This window comes from Mixophyes fleayi, chromosome 6 (assembly GCF_038048845.1).
Source record: "Mixophyes fleayi isolate aMixFle1 chromosome 6, aMixFle1.hap1, whole genome shotgun sequence".
In the NCBI taxonomy this organism is placed as follows: Eukaryota; Metazoa; Chordata; class Amphibia; order Anura; family Limnodynastidae; genus Mixophyes; species Mixophyes fleayi.
In genome coordinates this window covers 9335713-9356319 of record NC_134407.1, presented here as the reverse complement: position 1 = coordinate 9356319, position 20607 = coordinate 9335713, and the positions used below count along the sequence as shown (strand labels likewise).

At 45.3% G+C, this 20607-nt stretch overlaps 1 protein-coding gene across 2 annotated transcripts in view; it reads left to right on the top strand.

The window, feature by feature from the left end:
- SORCS3 (sortilin related VPS10 domain containing receptor 3) overlaps positions 1-20607 on the top strand; it is a 502293-nt gene that overhangs the window by 356194 nt on the left and 125492 nt on the right. For both annotated transcript variants that reach the window (XM_075215733.1, XM_075215732.1), the window contains 2 exons: positions 15117-15206; positions 19942-20121. In XM_075215733.1, the coding sequence (XP_075071834.1) occupies positions 15117-15206; positions 19942-20121 (270 nt within the window). The remainder of the gene's footprint in view (positions 1-15116; positions 15207-19941; positions 20122-20607) is intronic.

The window sequence follows — 20607 nt, the reverse complement described above, 5'->3', positions numbered from 1 at the left end:
CGTGGCATTTAATAATGCACTTTTGAGTTTATTCCACCGTTCCTGTAATTACACCTATTAATTGCCCACCTGGTAGAGATTTACATATATGTTTTCCCATGTGATTAATGTCAGCCGTTCTAAAATGTGAGACCTTTGTCTTGATGCTGTTCTGCTTTACTGCTGCTTGGCTATTAAAGCAAACTGACCGGTGGTCACTAGACCCCAAGTTCTCACCTAGAGACACATTTGATGCTATGGGGTAAATGTATCAAGATGAGACTTTCTTTGGCGGGTTTGAAAAACCAATCAGGTTCTAGTTATCATTTATTTAGTACATTCTACAAAATGACAGCTAGAATCTGATTGGTTCCTATAGGCAACATCTCCACTTTTCAAACCCACCGGAAAACTCTCAGCTTGATACATTTACCCCCACGTCTCCATTTATGAAAACTAAGGGACCTACCTATCATGAGAGCCCTGATCTTGCCCATAAGCTTGGTATTTGTATCACCTCTTATCGCTCTGTTAGAGCTCTGCTGGCAAATTTTACAGGTTGCTTCACCCATGTGCTAAAAAGGCCGGTTTCTGATCAAATTGTACACTCACAGACTGACTGGGGTCATAGTATATGTCATAGTGTATGTGAGTAGCCATGTCTACTATACATTGTGACGTATATATAGTGGTGTTTGCTGTGCTTTAATGCAATCCCAGAGAGTATCTTCCTGTGTTAAGTGTCTCAGCGGCTCACACTAATCCTGTAACATATTAATTACCATGCCCAGGAGTCACTAACCTTCAACATCTGTGTAGTCACAGTGATATCTTGTATTGCCCAAACTTTTTCCAGATCTAATCTAATCCATTTGAGGCCAGAAGATGTTCATCCAATGGCTTGAATTTGTCCAGGTTTAGTTTGGTGTGTTTGCAACTTTTCCAAATATTGTATCTGTTTTATATCATGGCCATTTGCTGTAGTTTCAAAGTGTTGTCACCTTCCTCAGCAATTGTTATGAGCCGAGGCGGTTCGCTGCTCGCTTCCTCTAACTGCGTTCCGGCTGTCATGGCAACAGCTGGGACGTCATTTCCTTCTACTTCATCCCGGCTGTCACCATGGCAACGGTCAGGACCCTCTCCTAATCAGCGCTGCTTCCCGGCATCTGGGGGCAGCTGGGCGCGTGCGCATTAGCACTTAACATATCAACCTAATAGGGTAATCAAGGAGTGCTGCCCTTATTAATTAAGCAGCACCTGGGACTTATTATGAAGTTGGCTCCTCCTGTTCCCTGATTGGCTGCACTGTGTATTTGAAGCTTAGCCTCCCTGCCGCTTATAGCGTTCAGTCCCTGTGGATTGCTGACCTGCTTGTGAATTGTCTGCTGACTCCTGATCGATTTTCTGTTACTGACCCTTGACTTGTTCTGGACCCTGATTGTATGCTGATTGCCCTGACCTCTGGCTTGTAATTTGGACATTCCTGTTCGCTGCCAGCCCTGACCCATTTGCCTGTCCCTGACCACTCTGTCTGCTATAGACGCTGCTTTGACTACCCGCTCAATTCTTTCTACCGCCCTCTACCTTCCAACTGCAGTATTGCACATAAGCTTGCACTATGCAAGAGTTAAGACCTGGGGCATCCAAGTACCTGTGAGCACATCATGCTCTATGGGAAAGGGATAGGTCAAGACCTCTGTCATCTGTTCTGCAAGCTTATGTCAACAACCGCAAGCCATAACAGCAATCAAGTGTATCATCTACTACCGATTTTTACCCAGAGGTTGATTGTTGCTTTAAGACCTACTTATCGGCATTAATGTCTTTCTTTATCTATTCCTTTCTTTCCTGCATAGACCTTTGTTTCATTTGCCGCCTCTGGGATCTATACTCCCCAGCTTATAAGTGTATTTTCTAAGAATTTCACAATGAGTTTAGACGTTTCATCTTGAAGGATTTTTTTTTCATTTAATGTTGATCTGAATTTTACCACTATTCGTCTGTGGTAACTGATACTGTGGAGGAGCAGTGACATTCTTTCTCCAAGGGGACAAACTGTGGTCCCAAAACAAGATACCCACTTAAATTTCCCTTGTGTTTTGATGTTCCTAAATTATTCTTCTCAGCATCACTACAAATTATTCTATCCATCTGCCGACCTGAACAATCTGAGCTCTGAATTTACTTTTTCTGCACATTGATCAGCATGTTGAGCTTTGTGCTGCCGGTCTTTAATTCCTGCACATCAGTGTGTCCCCAGTTTTGAAGTAGGTGGGATAGAACAATCTATAGGCAATCAGACCATAGGAATGTTAACAGCATTTCTGAATAATAATACTGGAGTGTGGTGATATCGTGTCAAGCAGTGACCTGTCCACTAACGTGATTATATTAATTATATTAGGGGGCGGGCATGGCTGCTTGTGACATGGGCAGTTACATGATGTGAGGAGGGGAATGGAGGCAGCAGGAAGCCACAGACTGAGAGTTATATAGTGGAAGGAGCATGGTCCCCAGCAGCACAGAGTATGCCAGGAGATAAGTGATGTGTTAGTGAGGACAGGGCTGCGTGTGACAGGGGCAGTTACATGATGTGAGGAGGGGAATGGAGACAGCAGGAAGCCACAGACTGAGAGTTATATAGCGGAAGGAGCAGGGTCCCCCAGCAGCACAGAGTATATAAGGAGATGAGCCATGTGTTAGTGAGGACAGGGCTGCGTGTGACATGGGCAGTTACATGATGTGAGGAGGGGAATGGAGGCAGCAGGAAGCCACAGACTGAGAGTTATATAGCGGAAGGAGCAGGGTCCCCCAGCAGCATAGAATATATCAGGTGATGAGTGATGTATTAGTGAGGACAGGGCTGCGTGTGACAGGGGCAGTTACATGATGTGAGGAGGGGAATGCAGGCAGCAGGAAGCCACAGACTGAGAGTTATATAGCGGAAGGAGCAGGGTCCCCAGCAGCATAGAGTATATCAGGAGATGAGTGATGTGTTAGTGAGGACAGGGCTGCGTGTGACAGGTGCAGTGACATGATGTGAGGAGGGGAATGGAGGCAGCAGGAAGCCACAGACTGAGAGTTATATAGTGGAAGGAGCAGGGTCCCCAGCAGCACAGAGTATATCAGGTGATGAGTGATGTATTAGTGAGGACAGGGCTGCATGTGACAGGGGCAGTTACATGATGTGAGGAGGGGAATGGAGACAGCAGGAAGCCACAGACTGAGAGTTATATAGCGGAAGGAGCAGGGTCCCCCAGCAGCACAGAGTATATCAGGAGATGAGCCATGTGTTAGTGAGGACAGGGCTGCGTGTGACATGGGCAGTTACATGATATGAGGAGGGGAATGGAGGCAGCAGGAAGCCACAGACTGAGAGCTATATAGTGGAAGGAGCAGGGTCCCCAGCAGCGCAGAGTATGCCAGGAGATAAGTGATGTGTTAGTGAGGACAGGGGCAGTTACATGATGTGAGGAGGGGAATGGAGGCAGCAGGAAGCCACAGACTGAGAGTTATATAGTGGAAGGAGCAGGGTCCCCAGCAGCACAGAGTATATCAGGTGATGAGTGATGTATTAGTGAGGACAGGGCTGCATGTGACAGGGGCAGTAACATGATGTGAGGAGGGGAATGGAGACAGCAGGAAGCCACAGACTGAGAGTTATATAGCGGAAGGAGCAGGGTCCCCCAGCATCATAGAGTATATCAGGTGATGAGTGATGTGTTAGTGAGGACAGGGGTGCATGTGACAGGGGCAGTTACATGATGTGAGGGGTGAATGGAGACAGCAGGAAGCCACAGACTGAGAGTTATATAGCGGAAGGAGCAGGGTCCCCCAGCAGCATAGAATATATCAGGTGATGAGTGATGTATTAGTGAGGACAGGGCTGCGTGTGACAGGGGCAGTTACATGATGTGAGGAGGGGAATAAAGGCAGAAGGAAACCACAGACTGAGAGTTATATAGTGGAAGGAGCAGGGTCCCCAGCAGCATAGAGTATATCAGGAGATGAGTGATGTGTTAGTGAGGACAGGGCTGCGTGTGACAGGTGCAGTGACATGATGTGAGGAGGGGAATGGAGGCAGCAGGAAGCCACAGACTGAGAGTTATATAGTGGAAGGAGCAGGGTCCCCAGCAGCACAGAGTATATCAGGTGATGAGTGATGTATTAGTGAGGACAGGGCTGCATGTGACAGGGGCAGTTACATGATGTGAGGAGGGGAATGGAGACAGCAGGAAGCCACAGACTGAGAGTTATATAGTGGAAGGAGCAGGGTCCCCAGCAGCACAGAGTATATCAGGTGATGAGTGATGTATTAGTGAGGACAGGGCTGCATGTGACAGGGGCAGTTACATGATGTGAGGGGTGAATGGAGACAGCAGGAAGCCACAGACTGAGAGTTATATAGCGGAAGGAGCAGGGTCCCCCAGCAGCATAGAATATATCAGGTGATGAGTGATGTATTAGTGAGGACAGGGCTGCGTGTGACAGGGGCAGTTACATGATGTGAGGAGGGGAATAAAGGCAGCAGGAAACCACAGACTGAGAGTTATATAGTGGAAGGAGCAGGGTCCCCAGCAGCATAGAGTATATCAGGTGATGAGTGATGTATTAGTGAGGACAGGGCTGCATGTGACAGGGGCAGTTACATGATGTGAGGAGGGGAATGGAGACAGCAGGAAGCCACAGACTGAGAGTTATATAGCGGAAGGAGCAGGGTCCCCCAGCAGCACAGAGTATATAAGGAGATGAGCCATGTGTTAGTGAGGACAGGGCTGCGTGTGACATGGGCAGTTACATGATGTGAGGAGGGGAATGGAGGCAGCAGGAAGCCACAGACTGAGAGTTATATAGTGGAAGGAGCAGGGTCCCCAGCAGCGCAGAATATGCCAGGAGATAAGTGATGTGTTAGTGAGGACAGGGCTGCCTGTGACAGGGGCAGTTACATGATGTGAGGAGGGTAATGGAGGCAGCAGGAAGCCACAGACTGAGAGTTATATAGTGGAAGGAGCAGGGTCCCCAGCAGCACAGAGTATATCAGGTGATGAGTGATGTATTAGTGAGGACAGGGCTGCATGTGACAGGGGCAGTTACATGATGTGAGGAGGGGAATGGAGACAGCAGGAAGCCACAGAATGAGAGTTATATAGCGGAAGGAGCAGGGTCCCCCAGCATCATAGAGTATATCAGGAGATGAGTGATGTGTTAGTGAGGACAGGACTGCGTGTGACAGGGGCAGTGACATGATGTGAGGAGGGGAATGGAGGCAGCAGGAAGCCACAGACTGAGAGTTATATAGTGGAAGGAGCATGGTCCCCAGCAGCACAGAGTATATCAGGTGATGAGTGATGTATTAGTGAGAACAGGGCTGCATGTGACAGGGGCAGTTACATGATGTGAGGAGGGGAATGGAGACAGCAGGAAGCCACAGACTGAGAGTTATATAGTGGAAGGAGCAGGGTCCCCAGCAGCACAGAGTATGCCAGGAGATAAGTGATGTACTAGTGAGGACAGGGCTGTGGTTTTGTAGATACAAATCAAACACATGAAACACAGTAGTATTGCAAAGTGATAGTCATCCTCAGAGAGATGATGAGGATGCACATTTACTCTCACTCCTGATCAAAGTTGATCAGATGAGGATGGAAAGTTATCAAGCAATTAAGCCTGAATCTGGAATAGCAAAAAAATTGCGCTCAGACAATCCCACATAACTAAGTACACTGTACAAGAAAAGAAGCAATGCTAGTGCCAGTGTTCATGAAGAAAAGAATGCATCCTCATGCAACTTTTTAAAAAATATAATGAGTGATAAAGATTTTTCAATTGTGAGCTCTGCAAAGTGATCTGTGTCTGCAGATTCTGGTAGCATAGCATCTTAAATTGAAATTACATTAGGCAACATATATTTAGTAACTGGTTGTAAAGTTTTATTAAGCAATGTTGATGAAGAGAACACAGTCGCACAACTAGGCGCAGGCTGCAATTCAGCAGGCACATGATAAACATATAAAATACCTGCCCAACCAACTGCTTCCAAGTGGCACAAGTCCTATCATCCCGCTATCGCACAAAAACATTATACTGCAAAGAAAAGTGTAATTTATCATAGTGATAACGCAACATCAAACAGTACCATGGCTGCTAATTCTCTACAACATTACTAATGCTAAAAAAAACTTTACAACTTCACAAATAAACTCCTTACATTATGTAAAAGTACAGTCACTAATGCAAGCCAAAAGTCATTGATATAGAACAATATGTATGATATGCACAAAAGTTCAGTAGAGGTCACCTGGGAACAAAGCTCTGAATGGCTGCCCTGATCCAACATTTGGAAAACCATTGTAGTCTTCTTTGGAAGATAAACCAGGTGGCAGTTTCAAATGTAAAAACATGTTAATTTTACACCTGGGGGTAAATGTATGAATCTCCGGATTCTTCATCTCCGGCGTGTTCAGCCTCTTCAGCGCTTAAATTTAAAGCGGCACTGCATTGTAAAGGGAAACTTCCCTTTACAATGCAGCGCCGCTTTAAATTTAAGCGCTGAAGAGGCTAAACACGCCGGAGATGAAGAATCCGGAGATTCATACATTTACCCCCTAGTGTCGTTGTTCCTGCTGATTGTGACATTGATCATTATGGGACTTAAGTTGCTCCTGATGACTATTGGGAAGTGAAAACTATAAGTTCTCAGTCATTGTCACATAATTGCAGTAATAATTCCACAGTAAAATTCCAAACCAGCCATGGCTATGGCTTGCATCCATCACTGCTGACAGTATTAGAGGGGAAAAATACAGTAGGATACATCCTAGAGCACTTTTGAAATGATGCCTTTCAGGTGCGTTGAATCTGTGTCATTTCAGGAATTAATGGTTTGTACAAAACTGAGATGGCGAGTGCCTAGCTCCTAGTATTGTTCAAAAAAAGCTGTAGATGATTTATATGTGGACACCAAAAACCATACATTTTAACTTTCAAATACCCCTTTGACATTTATTTGCTTTTGTGCTGCCTGCTGCTCCCACACACTGTAAATGGCTCATAAAAGGTCGGCAGGGTTTAAGCAATTTGCAAGCAAGATGAATAAAAATTGTTGCCACAATTCACAAATTTTGAGGCAATTTTTCTCTCAGAATTTCTTGGGTTCCGTACAACCCTGGTCATCAGGAGGCTTTTCTTTACAGAAGGATGAGCAGATTTTGTGTCTACCAAGAAGTTCTTACTAGATGGTAGCTCATATACACCAGAGTTTAAATAAGGAATGGTTGCTACACAAGCTGGGGGGATGGACAGTACAGGTTCAACATAATAGGGCAAGCAAGCGAGCGAGGTTAGTAAGAGAAAGTCAATAGTTAAAATACTACCGGGGAACTCGGATATTACCACTGGTCTGCAAGGGGTATGTTATATGGTTCAAATGTGTGGAATGTTTTAGATATCCTTCCAAATGTGACATCAGAGTAGGTTCAATGTAGATACAGTGTGCCCATATGGGCGCTAGAATGTCTGCGCCTCTGAGCGCAACTAGGGGCCTGTATTATGGACAGCAGCAACATCAGTCCGGAGCACCCCCAGAAAGCCACCGGACAGCCATGTTGAGCGGAACGCGCATTGTCATGGTTCAGGTGTGGGGCATTATTACTTGATGAACCTGAATTATGGTGGGATGTCTCATTAATGCAAACTACTAAATAGGGGTTCTTCTTTTTCATTTGGGATATTATAAGTGTTGCCACAACTTTAGCAGTTGCTTAATACTTTGAGTAAAAATCTTTCTGTACCGCTCATCATGTACATGATCAAATACATTAGAAATAAGGAGGCTGGGTGAGATTAATGTGGCATGAAACTTGACGATGGGAGCATAATTCTGAGCCTTGACCTTGCATTATGTTGTGTACGGCACGAGAGAATACACACGGTACAAGGTCATAATGCACCATGCCTATAATTCACTTCTGATTTATTTTTTTGTCCTCCTGATTAGAAGTAGAGATTAGTAGATTCCACATTAGCAATATCATTTTAGCTGGCCTGGTGCAATGTAAAATATCTTATCTACAATATTTAATATATTTTGATTTATAATCATATAAACATTTACTGACAACCATCATTATAGGCTGGACTCTTCCAAAGTAGGCATAGCTCTCTGTGAATATGGGTGTGGTTGGCTGGATTGAATGGGGGGTGTCAGATTGGGTGGAGGCAAATCTATGGCTAGGTGCACAATGATGAATTTTCTGACCGACATGTTATCTCAAATGATTGTACCTATGACTGAAGGTCCGATCAGTCTGGCGATTCATGCATACACATTGCCACGATTTACCTTCAGATCTGTGCTCTTCATCTGGTCCTTCATCTGGTCCTCTAGTCAGAAGAATGACAGCACAATATTCATTCATTCATTATTGTCACATTGTCACACTGATTAAAACCGCCTTGTTATAGCTATCCACATGTCCTAACAAATTTCGTTGGCTTCTGTGACTCTGAAATGAAACATTCTGTCTCTGAATAAACAAATGAATAATTCCTTCTACAGCGCTCTCTACATTTATTCACCAGGACATTCATCACTAGCATCGGCTGAAAAGATCATGACTCTGTAAACTCTATGTAGATCGTGAGCATGATGAGTGCATACACACTACATGATCGGGAGGGTGGTTGTTCGGAAAATATTAAACAGTACGACCAACCAAATGAGCCGACAATTGACACTTTGGAACGACTTTCGACCACTGTGTCACTATACGCACTAACCCGACTTCCTACCGAATGGTTGTCTGTCGGCTGATTTGCCCGATAATTGAACGAAAACGCTCCAGTGTGTACCTAGCCTTATTTTGTTACAAGTGTGCTCTCCCCATGGCAAGGGATGAGGGGCAGATGATGGACTCAGGGCCCAGGAAAAATGTCCATTTAATACAATTAATCAGATTTTACTAATACCTTATATAGTATTTACACTGTCATTGATAAACTGTCTGTAGTGTGTAATATACAATGTGTTAGTGTTAGTCTACTCGGGTGATTGTTGGCGGTGAGATTCTAAGCAATTAATCTCATGACTGTGATCACTTGTTTTGCAACTAATTGTTTCCAATACATAATTATGTTTTAATCACTGTACAGTGCGATGATATTCAGTCGCTCAATGAAATTTATTCTACGCGTATGAGCTTTGAGCAATTAATCTCGTCCATAGAGCTTATTGGGATAGTAGGTTAATTGCTGGTCCCAAGAGGAGCGCTAGGCGATTTTGGGTTGGAAATGCTTATTTGAAACACAAAACACAGGAAGTTTGTTTCGGGGAGATTAATCGCAAGCAATCAATCACATAAAATGCTCTATGTATTCCTAAGCGACTAATTGCATCAGATTTAATTGAGCGACTAAATATTGTCTGTGTAGCCCTAACAACATAAATGCTTCAGATTAAATGTATTAAATTAAAAATGTAAAATTGCTAAACAAATGTTCTAAGAAAATCTCTTGGCAGTTGTCATTTTCTGCTTCTTAGAATTTTATTTTTTACATATGAAGTTGCTATTTTGGTTATCTTAAGCTGCAAAACAGTAGCAAATTGTCGGTTACTGTGTTATTCATAGGCCTTACTGTGGGATTACTGCTGTATCACTAGGAATTGAAGTGAAAAAAGCACAGTGGAATCTATTTATTTTATTTTGTTTTTTTAAACAGATATAGGTTGAAATTCTCTATTCTGGTGGCAAAAAACAATAGCATAATTCATTGGGAGGGGTCTTAGGAAGGGAGTAGTAAGATAAATTCAACCTGGGAAGGAGAATGTTCCATTAAGTTCCAATGATTTCCATGTTGACAGTCTAACATCCTGTTCGTGCAGGTCACGCCTGGACTGACTATAGTCCATATATAGCTTGGCAGGTTAAGCAGAGCTGGGAAATCTCATCATAAGTTGACTTGGTATCCCATATAAAAGTAGACAATTTGTAATTGATAGTAAATTAATCAAATCCTGGTCCCTTTTTGCTTGTCAGCCTTTTGAGGAAATCAAGTGTAGTATTGTCCTAGGATGAAGTGGTGACCACTCTGGCTGTTGGAGATCTATCTTGGCCTTTGATCCAAAAGGCCGGAAGCAAGGAAGACCCAGCTTTATTGTGCCCTCAGATTAATGACCTGAATTTGTCTGAAAATCGCATTGACTAGTAAGTCACTGAGCACCATTTTGTACTTTTGTACTATTTGCTGCTCTTCACTACCTTTGATTTTTTTCTTCTGTCCGGTGGAAGAACATTTTTTTCTCATTTAGCAAGAATGATTTCTTGTCTATTGAGCGGGGTGGATGATTCTGTCCGCTTGATGAATATCTGCAGGAAAGAGACCCCCCCCCCAAGTTTTGCAGTGAAGGAGTCTGAAGACGATTGTCCACACTGGAGCCTTTCGGTCCAGGGGTTCAGTAATAGAGGGGTCCTCCTCTTCAGGAAGGCCTAAAGACTACATGGTTGTTTCCATCTCCCAGCTACATGACTGATAACAGCCATGAGAAGAAATTGGGTGAGACAAGCATTTGGGGAGGGATATCCCTGGAATATTTCTCACTATCTCCTTCATGGTCATCCATGTTGTGATGTTCCATGTAGTTGTGAAATAAATGTAGTACAGAAAGTAAATGACTATTGCCTCCTAGTAGTAATGTCATACAGACATAATCATGACTGCATCCTTCTACCACGCCTGCGTGGTATACTATTATACAAGGTAAGGAGGAGGGGAATGTAATACAGGCAGAATCACTCGGCTCCTCCTCCTACAGTCACTGGGAGGAGCACTGCTACACTGGATAATGAGGAAGGCAAAATCAACATGATCCCCCATTTTACATCCAAAATCGAGTCCAACCAGCACAATATATCCACCAATCAGGATCCTGTCACCCCTCCCATCTAGACTATCAACCTTGCCCTCTCTCCCCCATTTCTGGAGACAAAGTCTGTGCCCATCTCTCTCCTCTCAGCCACACCCCCCTCCAGTTTACCCTAATTGAATTCCTTTTATCCCATCTCTTGGGATAAATCCACACCCATCTCTCCTCCTTTTCACCATCCACTTGCCTTCTCAACCCTATCTCCTCTAATATCCTCTGCTCCCTCTCTCCTTAGACCTGCTCCCACCTTGCCCACCTGCTCAACATATCCTCCCTCTATATACCTTCCCCTCCTCCTTTAAACGTGCCCTTGTCTTCCCCATACTCACTTATCTTCTCTGTGGCCTTCGACACAGTTGACCATTGTCTACCCTGCAAATGCTGAACTCCATCACTCTTTGTGACACTGTCTTCTCTTGGTTTACCTCCTACCTTACCAAACACTTCTTCTCTGTCTCTGCCATTGACCCCTCCTGCCCTCTATTTCCCCTACCTGTAGGCTTCCCCCAGTGGTTCCTTCTCAGCCCCATGCTCTTCACCCTATATACTTCCTCAATTAGTGAACTTATCAACTCCATCAGCCTCCAGTACCACCCTAACATAAACAACAGGCAAATTTAACTTTCTACCCGTGACCTCTCCCCTTTCCTCTTCTCTCGCGTCTCCAGTTTTCTATCAGCCATCTCCTTCTGGATGTCCCAGCATTTCTCAAACTTAATATGTCAAAACAGAAATCATTGTCTACACCGCTTGAGGATTGAGGATCCCCTCCCTTCTCTCTTCTCTGTCCCTTAAATCCGCTGCCTGAGCATCACCATTGACTTCTCCTTCACTCCTCACATTCAGTCCCTCTCTCTTGCCAATTCCAAATTCATGATATATCCAGGATCACGCCCGGTGTCACATTAGAGGCAACTAAACCTCTCGTTCACTGCTTTGTTATCTCTCACCTCGATTACTTTAAACAGCTCTTCTCTGGTCTACTTCTCACCACCTCTCCCCAATTCACTCCTCAATGCTGCTTCCTTATTTATTTTACTCTCTTGCTGCTCTACTTCTGCCGTCCCTCTCTGCCAGCCACTACACTGGCTCACTGTCCCCTACTGAATCCAGTTCAAACTCCTCATCCTGACCTACAAAGCCCTCAACCACTCCTCTCTGCCCTACATCTCCAACCCCATTTCTACCTACATTCCCTCCCATCCACTCCACTCTGCCAACAATCGCCTCCTTACCTCCCCACTGATTGCCTGTTCTGACCTTCATGACTTCTCTTGTGTTGCTCCTCACTCATTCCCATGCCCCATTAGACTATGCTCTAGTCTTCAAAGCTTCAAAAGTACCTTAAAACTCATCTTGACATCAAGCCTACTAGTCCTTCTCCTAACTAGTCCTCCTCAGCACCCTTTCTCCCCTCCCTCACAACTACTCCCCCTCTCAGTGTCATTTTCTTTGTGTCTGCCTCTCTTCTTTCAAATGTAAGCTTTCACAAGCAGGGTCCTATTTCCACACACACACACACACACACACACACACACACACACACACACACACACACACACATACACACACACACATACTTAGACAGATAGTTATACACAGACACAGATACACACATGATCACGCACACACAGACGGACAGATAGATATTGACAGACACACATATACATACACACATAGAGACACAAAGACTCACATACATGCATCAGTCACAGACACACACACTTAGACACCCAGATGCATAGACATACATACACACACACACACACACACACATACACGCACACACTTATGCACACACAAACTGAGAGATATTTATTGACAGACACACATATACATACACACACACACACACAGACACAAAGACTCAAATGCATGCATAGACACAGACACACACACTTAGACACACAGATGCATAGACACACACACTTAGGCACACACAGACTGACAGACTAATAGCTATAGACAGACATACATATATACACACACCCACACACACACAAGGACTCACATACACGCATAGACACAGACACACACAAACATAGATACACAGACAGATAGACATAAACATAGACACTCAGATATGCAGAGACACAGATGCACAGACACACACACAGGCAGACAAACACACACACACATACACACACACACACACACACACACACGGACACATAGACACGCACACCGACACACATTTAGACTCACAGACACACAGTTGCAGCCTCTCCCCCATCAGCCACACATATCGTGTCTGCGGTGTTAGCTGCGGGCACACGTTTGAAATTGAGTATGCTTGAAACCCTGCCAGTTCCTCCGAGTAATTCTATTCCTCATTATAGCAGGTGTTATTGTTCTTTATCTGTCTTCTGTCAATACCATAGATAATACCTGTTTTCTCCCTTAAGCGACACGATATTACTGCAGAGTGTGTTTTCCTTTTAATGGAATTGGATGCTGGCGGTCATGACACAAAGCAGCTGTTGCCGAATGCTCACCTCTCTATCACCATGTGTCACCCAAACGCTGCACTTTTCCTGTTTTGTCGGCGTAGAGTCTAATAATCAAATTTCAAAGTCAGCTCTGCGTTTGGCCGGTCGCCCTGTGTCGTTTGCAGCAGTTCCGAATGACCAATACCTGTGTCACTTGTAGGCTCAGCTTTTTTTCTTTACTGCAAATATATCAGTTTAATAGCAAAGCATTTAAACCAGCAGCCACTGTGCGTGTTTAATGCGATAAAAAAAAAAGTATTACCTGACACAACACAACGAAACGTCTCTCGGAATAACATTAGGTCTTTTGTAAATCTGTTTAGCGGCAGCAAAGGACAGATATATGTGGGCCGGTGTAAAGGGGGTGACGAGATCCGTTGTTCTGTTGGATAATCTGCTGTTACCAGCATGCTATATATACACTGTACATGCAAGGAACTCATTGTATACACAGTTACCGTACATCTGTTTTCCGGATTGATTTTCCAAGACCAGGTTTCCGCTGCTTGTCAAAATGTCAATAATAGTCCCTTGTCCATTAGTAAAGCCAAATATTTATAAGACGCTGTCACCAAACATATGAGTTGATTTAACAAAATCGCAAAACATGCAAATATTTTCTGTTTGCACAAATGCACCTAATTGTGCAGTTGGCGCATTAATAGGCGCATGCACACGTCTCGCTTTCTGGAACTGACACTGAAAATTAATCTGTAGCTACTTTTGCCTGGTCGCAGTCGGGGGAGGGTTGGCGAATTTTAGCCTGGGGGGGCCAAGACTTGACTCATCAGACTATTAGGAACATTGTAAATGAAATAAAATGCAGGTGGCTCAGTGACCCAGCCTAAGGTAGCCCACTATGGAACCAGCCTGGGGGGGCAGATGCCTCCCCCCCCCAGCCCAATCTGCTTTAAGTAGCGGTACTGGCACTAAATGTGTGCGGCGAAAGCAGATAGAGTGTTACATTAATGTCCTGCTTAGTGCATACTTGCCAACTCTCCCGGAATGTCCAGGAGACTTCCGAAAGTCATGTCGGTCTCACGGGATCCCGGCAAGTCTCCCGTGTCTTGTAACTGCCTAGCCTAAATGACGCCATTCGCGGTGAATTGTGTTATTTTGGCCCCTCCCCTGCGTCAAAATGACATTTACATCACGGGGGCGGTGCCAAACTGATGCGTTTGCACGCGCCCCGCCCACTCCCGCCCACTCCCGCCCACTCCCGCCCTCTAGTCACACCCCTCTCCCAGACTACACTTGCCAAAAGTAGTCAAGTGTGCCACCTTTGGATCACCCCCTTCATTCATTTTAAGGGGTGTCTTTATTAAAGGGGGGGGTTCGTAGGGAACCATCTAGCAGCTCGGGTATGTTAAATAGCGGCGGTACCACTTAATGATAGATACCGCCGCCGACTAGTCACCAATGATAAATGGACTGTTCGCTTTAACGTAACATTTATGTCTTAAATGAATCACGATAGTGGAGTAACTTTGGGACTTTATTTATTTTATTACTTTATTTATTGTTTTTTACATGCCATTTTTTTATGTTTGAAGGTTTTTTTTTTACACTAATCAAAATGTACTTTTTATTTATTGTGTGAAATACTATTACATTGTATTATTATTATTTTTATTTTCTCTCTATTTAATTAAAGGTAAAGGCTAGATCATATGTCATATAATTCTGTGAAATACGAAGACTACAAAGTGATGTTACTCTCTTTTCAGGCAACTTCTGGTGGAAGAGCGAGTTACTATGTTTCCTACAAGCGAGAAGCGTTCGCTCAGATCAAACTACCGAAATATTCCCTTCCAAAGGTATCGGACAACGTTCTTTATCGGAAAGATTTATGGCACTAATTATATAAAAAAAGACGATCTATATCATGTTGGCATTGATTATTATTTGTAGATAAGATTCCTATCATTTGGAAATGAAAAATCGGGCACCACTTGATTGGAAGATTACTTAGTGGAATTATGGGAAAATAATTCTTGCAAAATACTGATTTTGGGGAAAAAAACAATACAAGTCAGTGCAATGATGTCCTACCTAATGTTCAGTGTTGGACTTATCCGCCTGAACTTTAAGTAAATCCAAATTAAAGGGATTAAAATATTGTATATTTCTTATGTAGCAGATATATTTTATACTGTAAGTTCACACATAAGTGCAAAAAAGGTTGTATTCATAATTTTGCTTTTAGAGAAATGTCACAAGACCCTCAGAGAGTGTTTCCCCTGTCGATAGCCCACTAGGCAAGCAGCGTAGCAGAAACTATTAAGGCTATAGTTATACATTTGCACTCTTGTCTTCTATATAATTGGTTGAATCTCATCTGTCCTTTTTTCTGTGAAAGTCACCTTGACAAATTCTCCCACACTTTGCAAATACAGTTTAACATAATGCAACATTTTCTGTGGTGTATTCTGAGAAGTAAGACACAGTTTACCCAGAACATCCCTGTGTTAGTGTCCAGGAGATCCCTGTCTTTGCAGATGAAAAAAGGAATGTTCGTTTTCCTTAAATGCAGATTTCTGATGATCCTGAGTTTTAAAAGACTTAAGAGGAAACAAGTTTCTTATATCTGTGTTATTACATTTACCACCATGTTATAATCTAGAGATGATTTCTTGGACTTTGCAAAGATTGTGATCTGTTGTTGGCCCCAGTTTTTACTTCACAAATATAGGAACTTGATAATTGCAACATGACAACGTTCTATAAGGACTTTGTATATAAGTTAATGTAAATCTCTCATCCAGGGATAAAAACTCTTGGGGTTAGATTTACTAAAGGGCAGTTTTGGTGAAACCACAGGAATTACTAAAGCCCAAACTGCTATTAAAACATCCAGAATTTACATTTTTGAAAACCACCACTTTACAAACCGTTTTAACAACGATGAACATACGAAAAACCGAATTTACTAAGCTGGAGTTTGCAAAACTGCCACAAAACCGCCATCTAAATGGCCAAAATAAAAGAGGTGGTTTTGAGTGGCTGATTCCGCACACTGCTGCCGTTTGAGCTATTTTGCCATTCAGAACATAAGAGACAGCACCATTGACATTTAAATTATTTGGACAATCATTATGTATTGATTAAGGGGGGAAATTAATTTGATATTAAATTAGGGGAGAATTTTAAATTTTAGTGGTGCATATAATTATTTATGTTGCACAGTTTGACATTACATAGTCCCTGAATAATATAATAATTAAATAATTTTGTCCCCTTAATATAATAGAATTTTTTTAATTCCACCATAAGGTAATATTAAATTCATTTTACCCCTTAATCAATAAATAATGATTGCACAAATAATGTAAATGTCAATGGTGCTTTCTCTTATGTTCTGAATGGCAAAATCTTTGAGCTGTCCAGCCACCCGGAAGCAGGTAAATCTGACCTGTCCTGTTTTTTGGTTGGCGGTTCTGAAGACGGTGTTAACCAAACGCCGGTGGTTTAGCTTTTTCAATCCGCCACACATCACCAGCCATTTTAAATCTCAGCCTTAAATCGCCCTGTAGTAAATGCAACGGTTTGGACCATTAATCCTCTGGCGTTGTGTGGCGGTTTAGAACTGCCCCCAAATTTGATTCTTAGTAAACCTATCCCTTGGATTATAATGTATAGGACAAATACCAAACTTACTACATGTACATAGGGTGTCAACTATTTGCTCAGGACATAAAATTCACCCTTTATTAGTCACAACTAGACCTTATAGTGCCCTGGGCAAAAGGAAACACTGACACCCTCCCCATCTGTGTCTTGGTGGGATTATATGCAACCTCTCAGCGGAAACGTACCATCAGGGGGGGGTGTAGTCAAAAGCCCTTTACAAGTGTGAGACCTTTCCCCACCCTGTGCTGCACACGGTACATAACATATATCGCACAGTATATAATACATACATTGTTATAAAACATTACATTTATCACGTGTTCCTCAGTCACATCACACCACACCAAGCAGTATCACACCACATCACCCCAAACCCCCGTCACATCAAGCCACCTGCCAGCCACATCACGCCACCCCTCAGCCATATCACACCAGCCCCCAGCCACATCACGCCACCCCCCAGCCACATCACGCCACCCCCCAGCCACATGACACCACCCACCAGCCATATTATTCCCTCCCCAGCCACATCACGCCACCCTTCCAGCCACATCACAGCACCCCCTCAGCCATATCATGCCCTCCCCAGCCACATCACGCCACCCCCCAGCCACATCATGCCACCCCCCAGCCACATCACACCACCCCCTCAGCCATATCACGCCACCCCCCAGCCACATCACACCACCCCCCAGCCATACCACGCCACCCCCCAGCCACATCACACCACCCCCCAGCCACATGACACCACCCACCAGCCATATTATTCCCTCCCCAGCCACATCACGCCACCCTTCCAGCCACATCACAGCACCCCCTCAGCCATATCATGCCCTCCCCAGCCACATCACGCCACCCTTCCAGCCACATCACACCACCCCCTCAGCCATATCATGCCCTCCCCAGCCACATCACACCACCCCCCAGCCACATCACACCACCCACCAGCCACATCACGCCACCCCCCAGCCACATGACACCACCCACCAGCCATATCATGCCCTCCCCAGCCACATCACGCCACCCCCCAGCCACATCACGCCACCCCCCAGCCACATGACACCACCCACCAGCCATATTATTCCCTCCCCAGCCACATCACGCCACCCTTCCAGCCACATCACAGCACCCCCTCAGCCATATCATGCCCTCCCCAGCCACATCACGCCACCCTTCCAGCCACATCACACCACCCCCTCAGCCATATCATGCCCTCCCCAGCCACATCACACCACCCCCCAGCCACATCACACCACCCACCAGCCACATCACGCCACCCCCCAGCCACATGACACCACCCACCAGCCATATCATGCCCTCCCCAGCCACATCACGCCACCCCCCAGCCACATCACGCCACCCCCCAGCCACATGACACCACCCACCAGCCATATTATTCCCTCCCCAGCCACATCACGCCACCCTTCCAGCCACATCACAGCACCCCCTCAGCCATATCATGCCCTCCCCAGCCACATCACGCCACCCTTCCAGCCACATCACACCACCCCCTCAGCCATATCATGCCCTCCCCAGCCACATCACACCACCCCCCAGCCACATCACACCACCCACCAGCCACATCACGCCACCCCCCAGCCACATGACACCACCCACCAGCCATATCATGCCCTCCCCAGCCACATCACGCCACCCCCCAGCCACATCACGCCACCCCCCAGCCACATCATGCCACCCCCCAGCCACATCACACCACCCCCTCAGCCATATCACGCCACCCCCAGCCACATCACACCACCCCCCAGCCACATCACGCCACCCACCAGCCACATCACACCACCCCCTCAGCCATATCACGCCACCCCCAGCCACATCACACCACCCCCCAGCCACATCACGCCACCCACCAGCCACATCACACCACCCCCTCAGCCATATCACGCCACCCCCCAGCCACATCACGCCACCCACCAGCCACATCACACCACCCCCTCAGCCATATCACGCCACCCCCAGCCACATCACACCACCCCCCAGCCACATCACGCCACCCACCAGCCACATCACACCACTCCCCAGCCACATCACGCCACCCACCAGCCACATCACACCACCCCCCAGCCACATCACGCCACCCACCAGCCACATCACACCACCCCCTCAGCCATATCACGCCACCCCCAGCCACATCACACCACCCCCCAGCCACATCACGCCACCCACCAGCCACATCACACCACCCCCCAGCCACATCACGCCACCCACCAGCCACATCACACCACCCCCTCAGCCATATCATGCCCTCCCCAGTCACATCGCGCCACCTCCCAGTCACATCACGCCACCCCCTCAGCCATATCATGCCCTCCCCAGCCACATCACGCCACCCCCTCAGCCATATCATGCCCTCCCCAGTCACATCACGCCACCTCCCAGTCACATCACGTCACCCCCTCAGCCATATCATGCCCTCCCCAGCCACATCACGCCACTCTTCCAGCCACATCACACCACCCCCCAGCCACATCACGCCACCCCCAGTCACATCAGGGAGCCTGACCCACGCACCATTTATTATGTCTCCGTGCTCTATGTCATATGTGCAGATGCTCATCTGTGGCGGTGCTGCCCTGTGTCATTTGTAACTGTGGGGTTTATTGTTTGCGCAATTAGCCGGTGGCCGCTGTGACCTGGGAGGCAGCACCGCTGCACTGCCCTCGTTAAGACCCTGATTGTGACAACTTAGTCCTCAAATAGAGTAACACAGTTATAGCAACCTGCTTCCATAGGTAATGTTCATTTAAACTGTTGATGCACTAAAATTATGGAGGGGACAAGTATTATGAATTTAAGGTTGCTACCCTAGGGAACCAGGACATGTGTGATCCCTACATCTCCTGCTAAATCTTATATAGCATTGACTGTGTTATGAGAATAATCCTCTTATTGTCCCAATGACAGGACATGCACATCATCAGCACAGACGAAAAACAGGTGTTTTCTGCGGTCCAAGAGTGGAATCAAAACGAGACCTACAACCTGTACATCTCGGATACACGAGGGGTCTACTTCACCCTGGCCTTGGAGAACGTCAAGAGCAGTCGGGGGCTTGAAGGGAACATTGTCATTGACCTTTATGAGGTATTCAGGGAAGGCCATTAAACAACTGGAGTCTTTGGATTTGATGTTTTAAAGCTGTTAATACGAGGAGTTCTAGGGGAAGAACCCCCACTGAAATGCCATTCCAGGGACGTAGAATAGAAATATATATTTTACACTGGAAGATCCCTTTAATAAAATATGATTCAAATAAAATTATCTAGCAGTTACTCTTCAGTAGTAATAACTAGCCAATAGTAATACCATACTCTCTGTAGTAATAATATTTAGCCAGTAGTAATAACATACACCCTGTACTAGTACTATATAGCCACTACTGTAGATTCAGCAACTATTGCTCGTTTCAGTAGTGGAGGAGAAACCACTACTTGTTCATATCACACAAATTATTGACATGGCATTTACTTGGGTACTAAATTCAGACCAATTATGAATATGTTGTTTTTGTACAGTGTGTTGCATGATTAACAATTATGATGGAGGATTTAGAATCCATTTTTGCTTTTC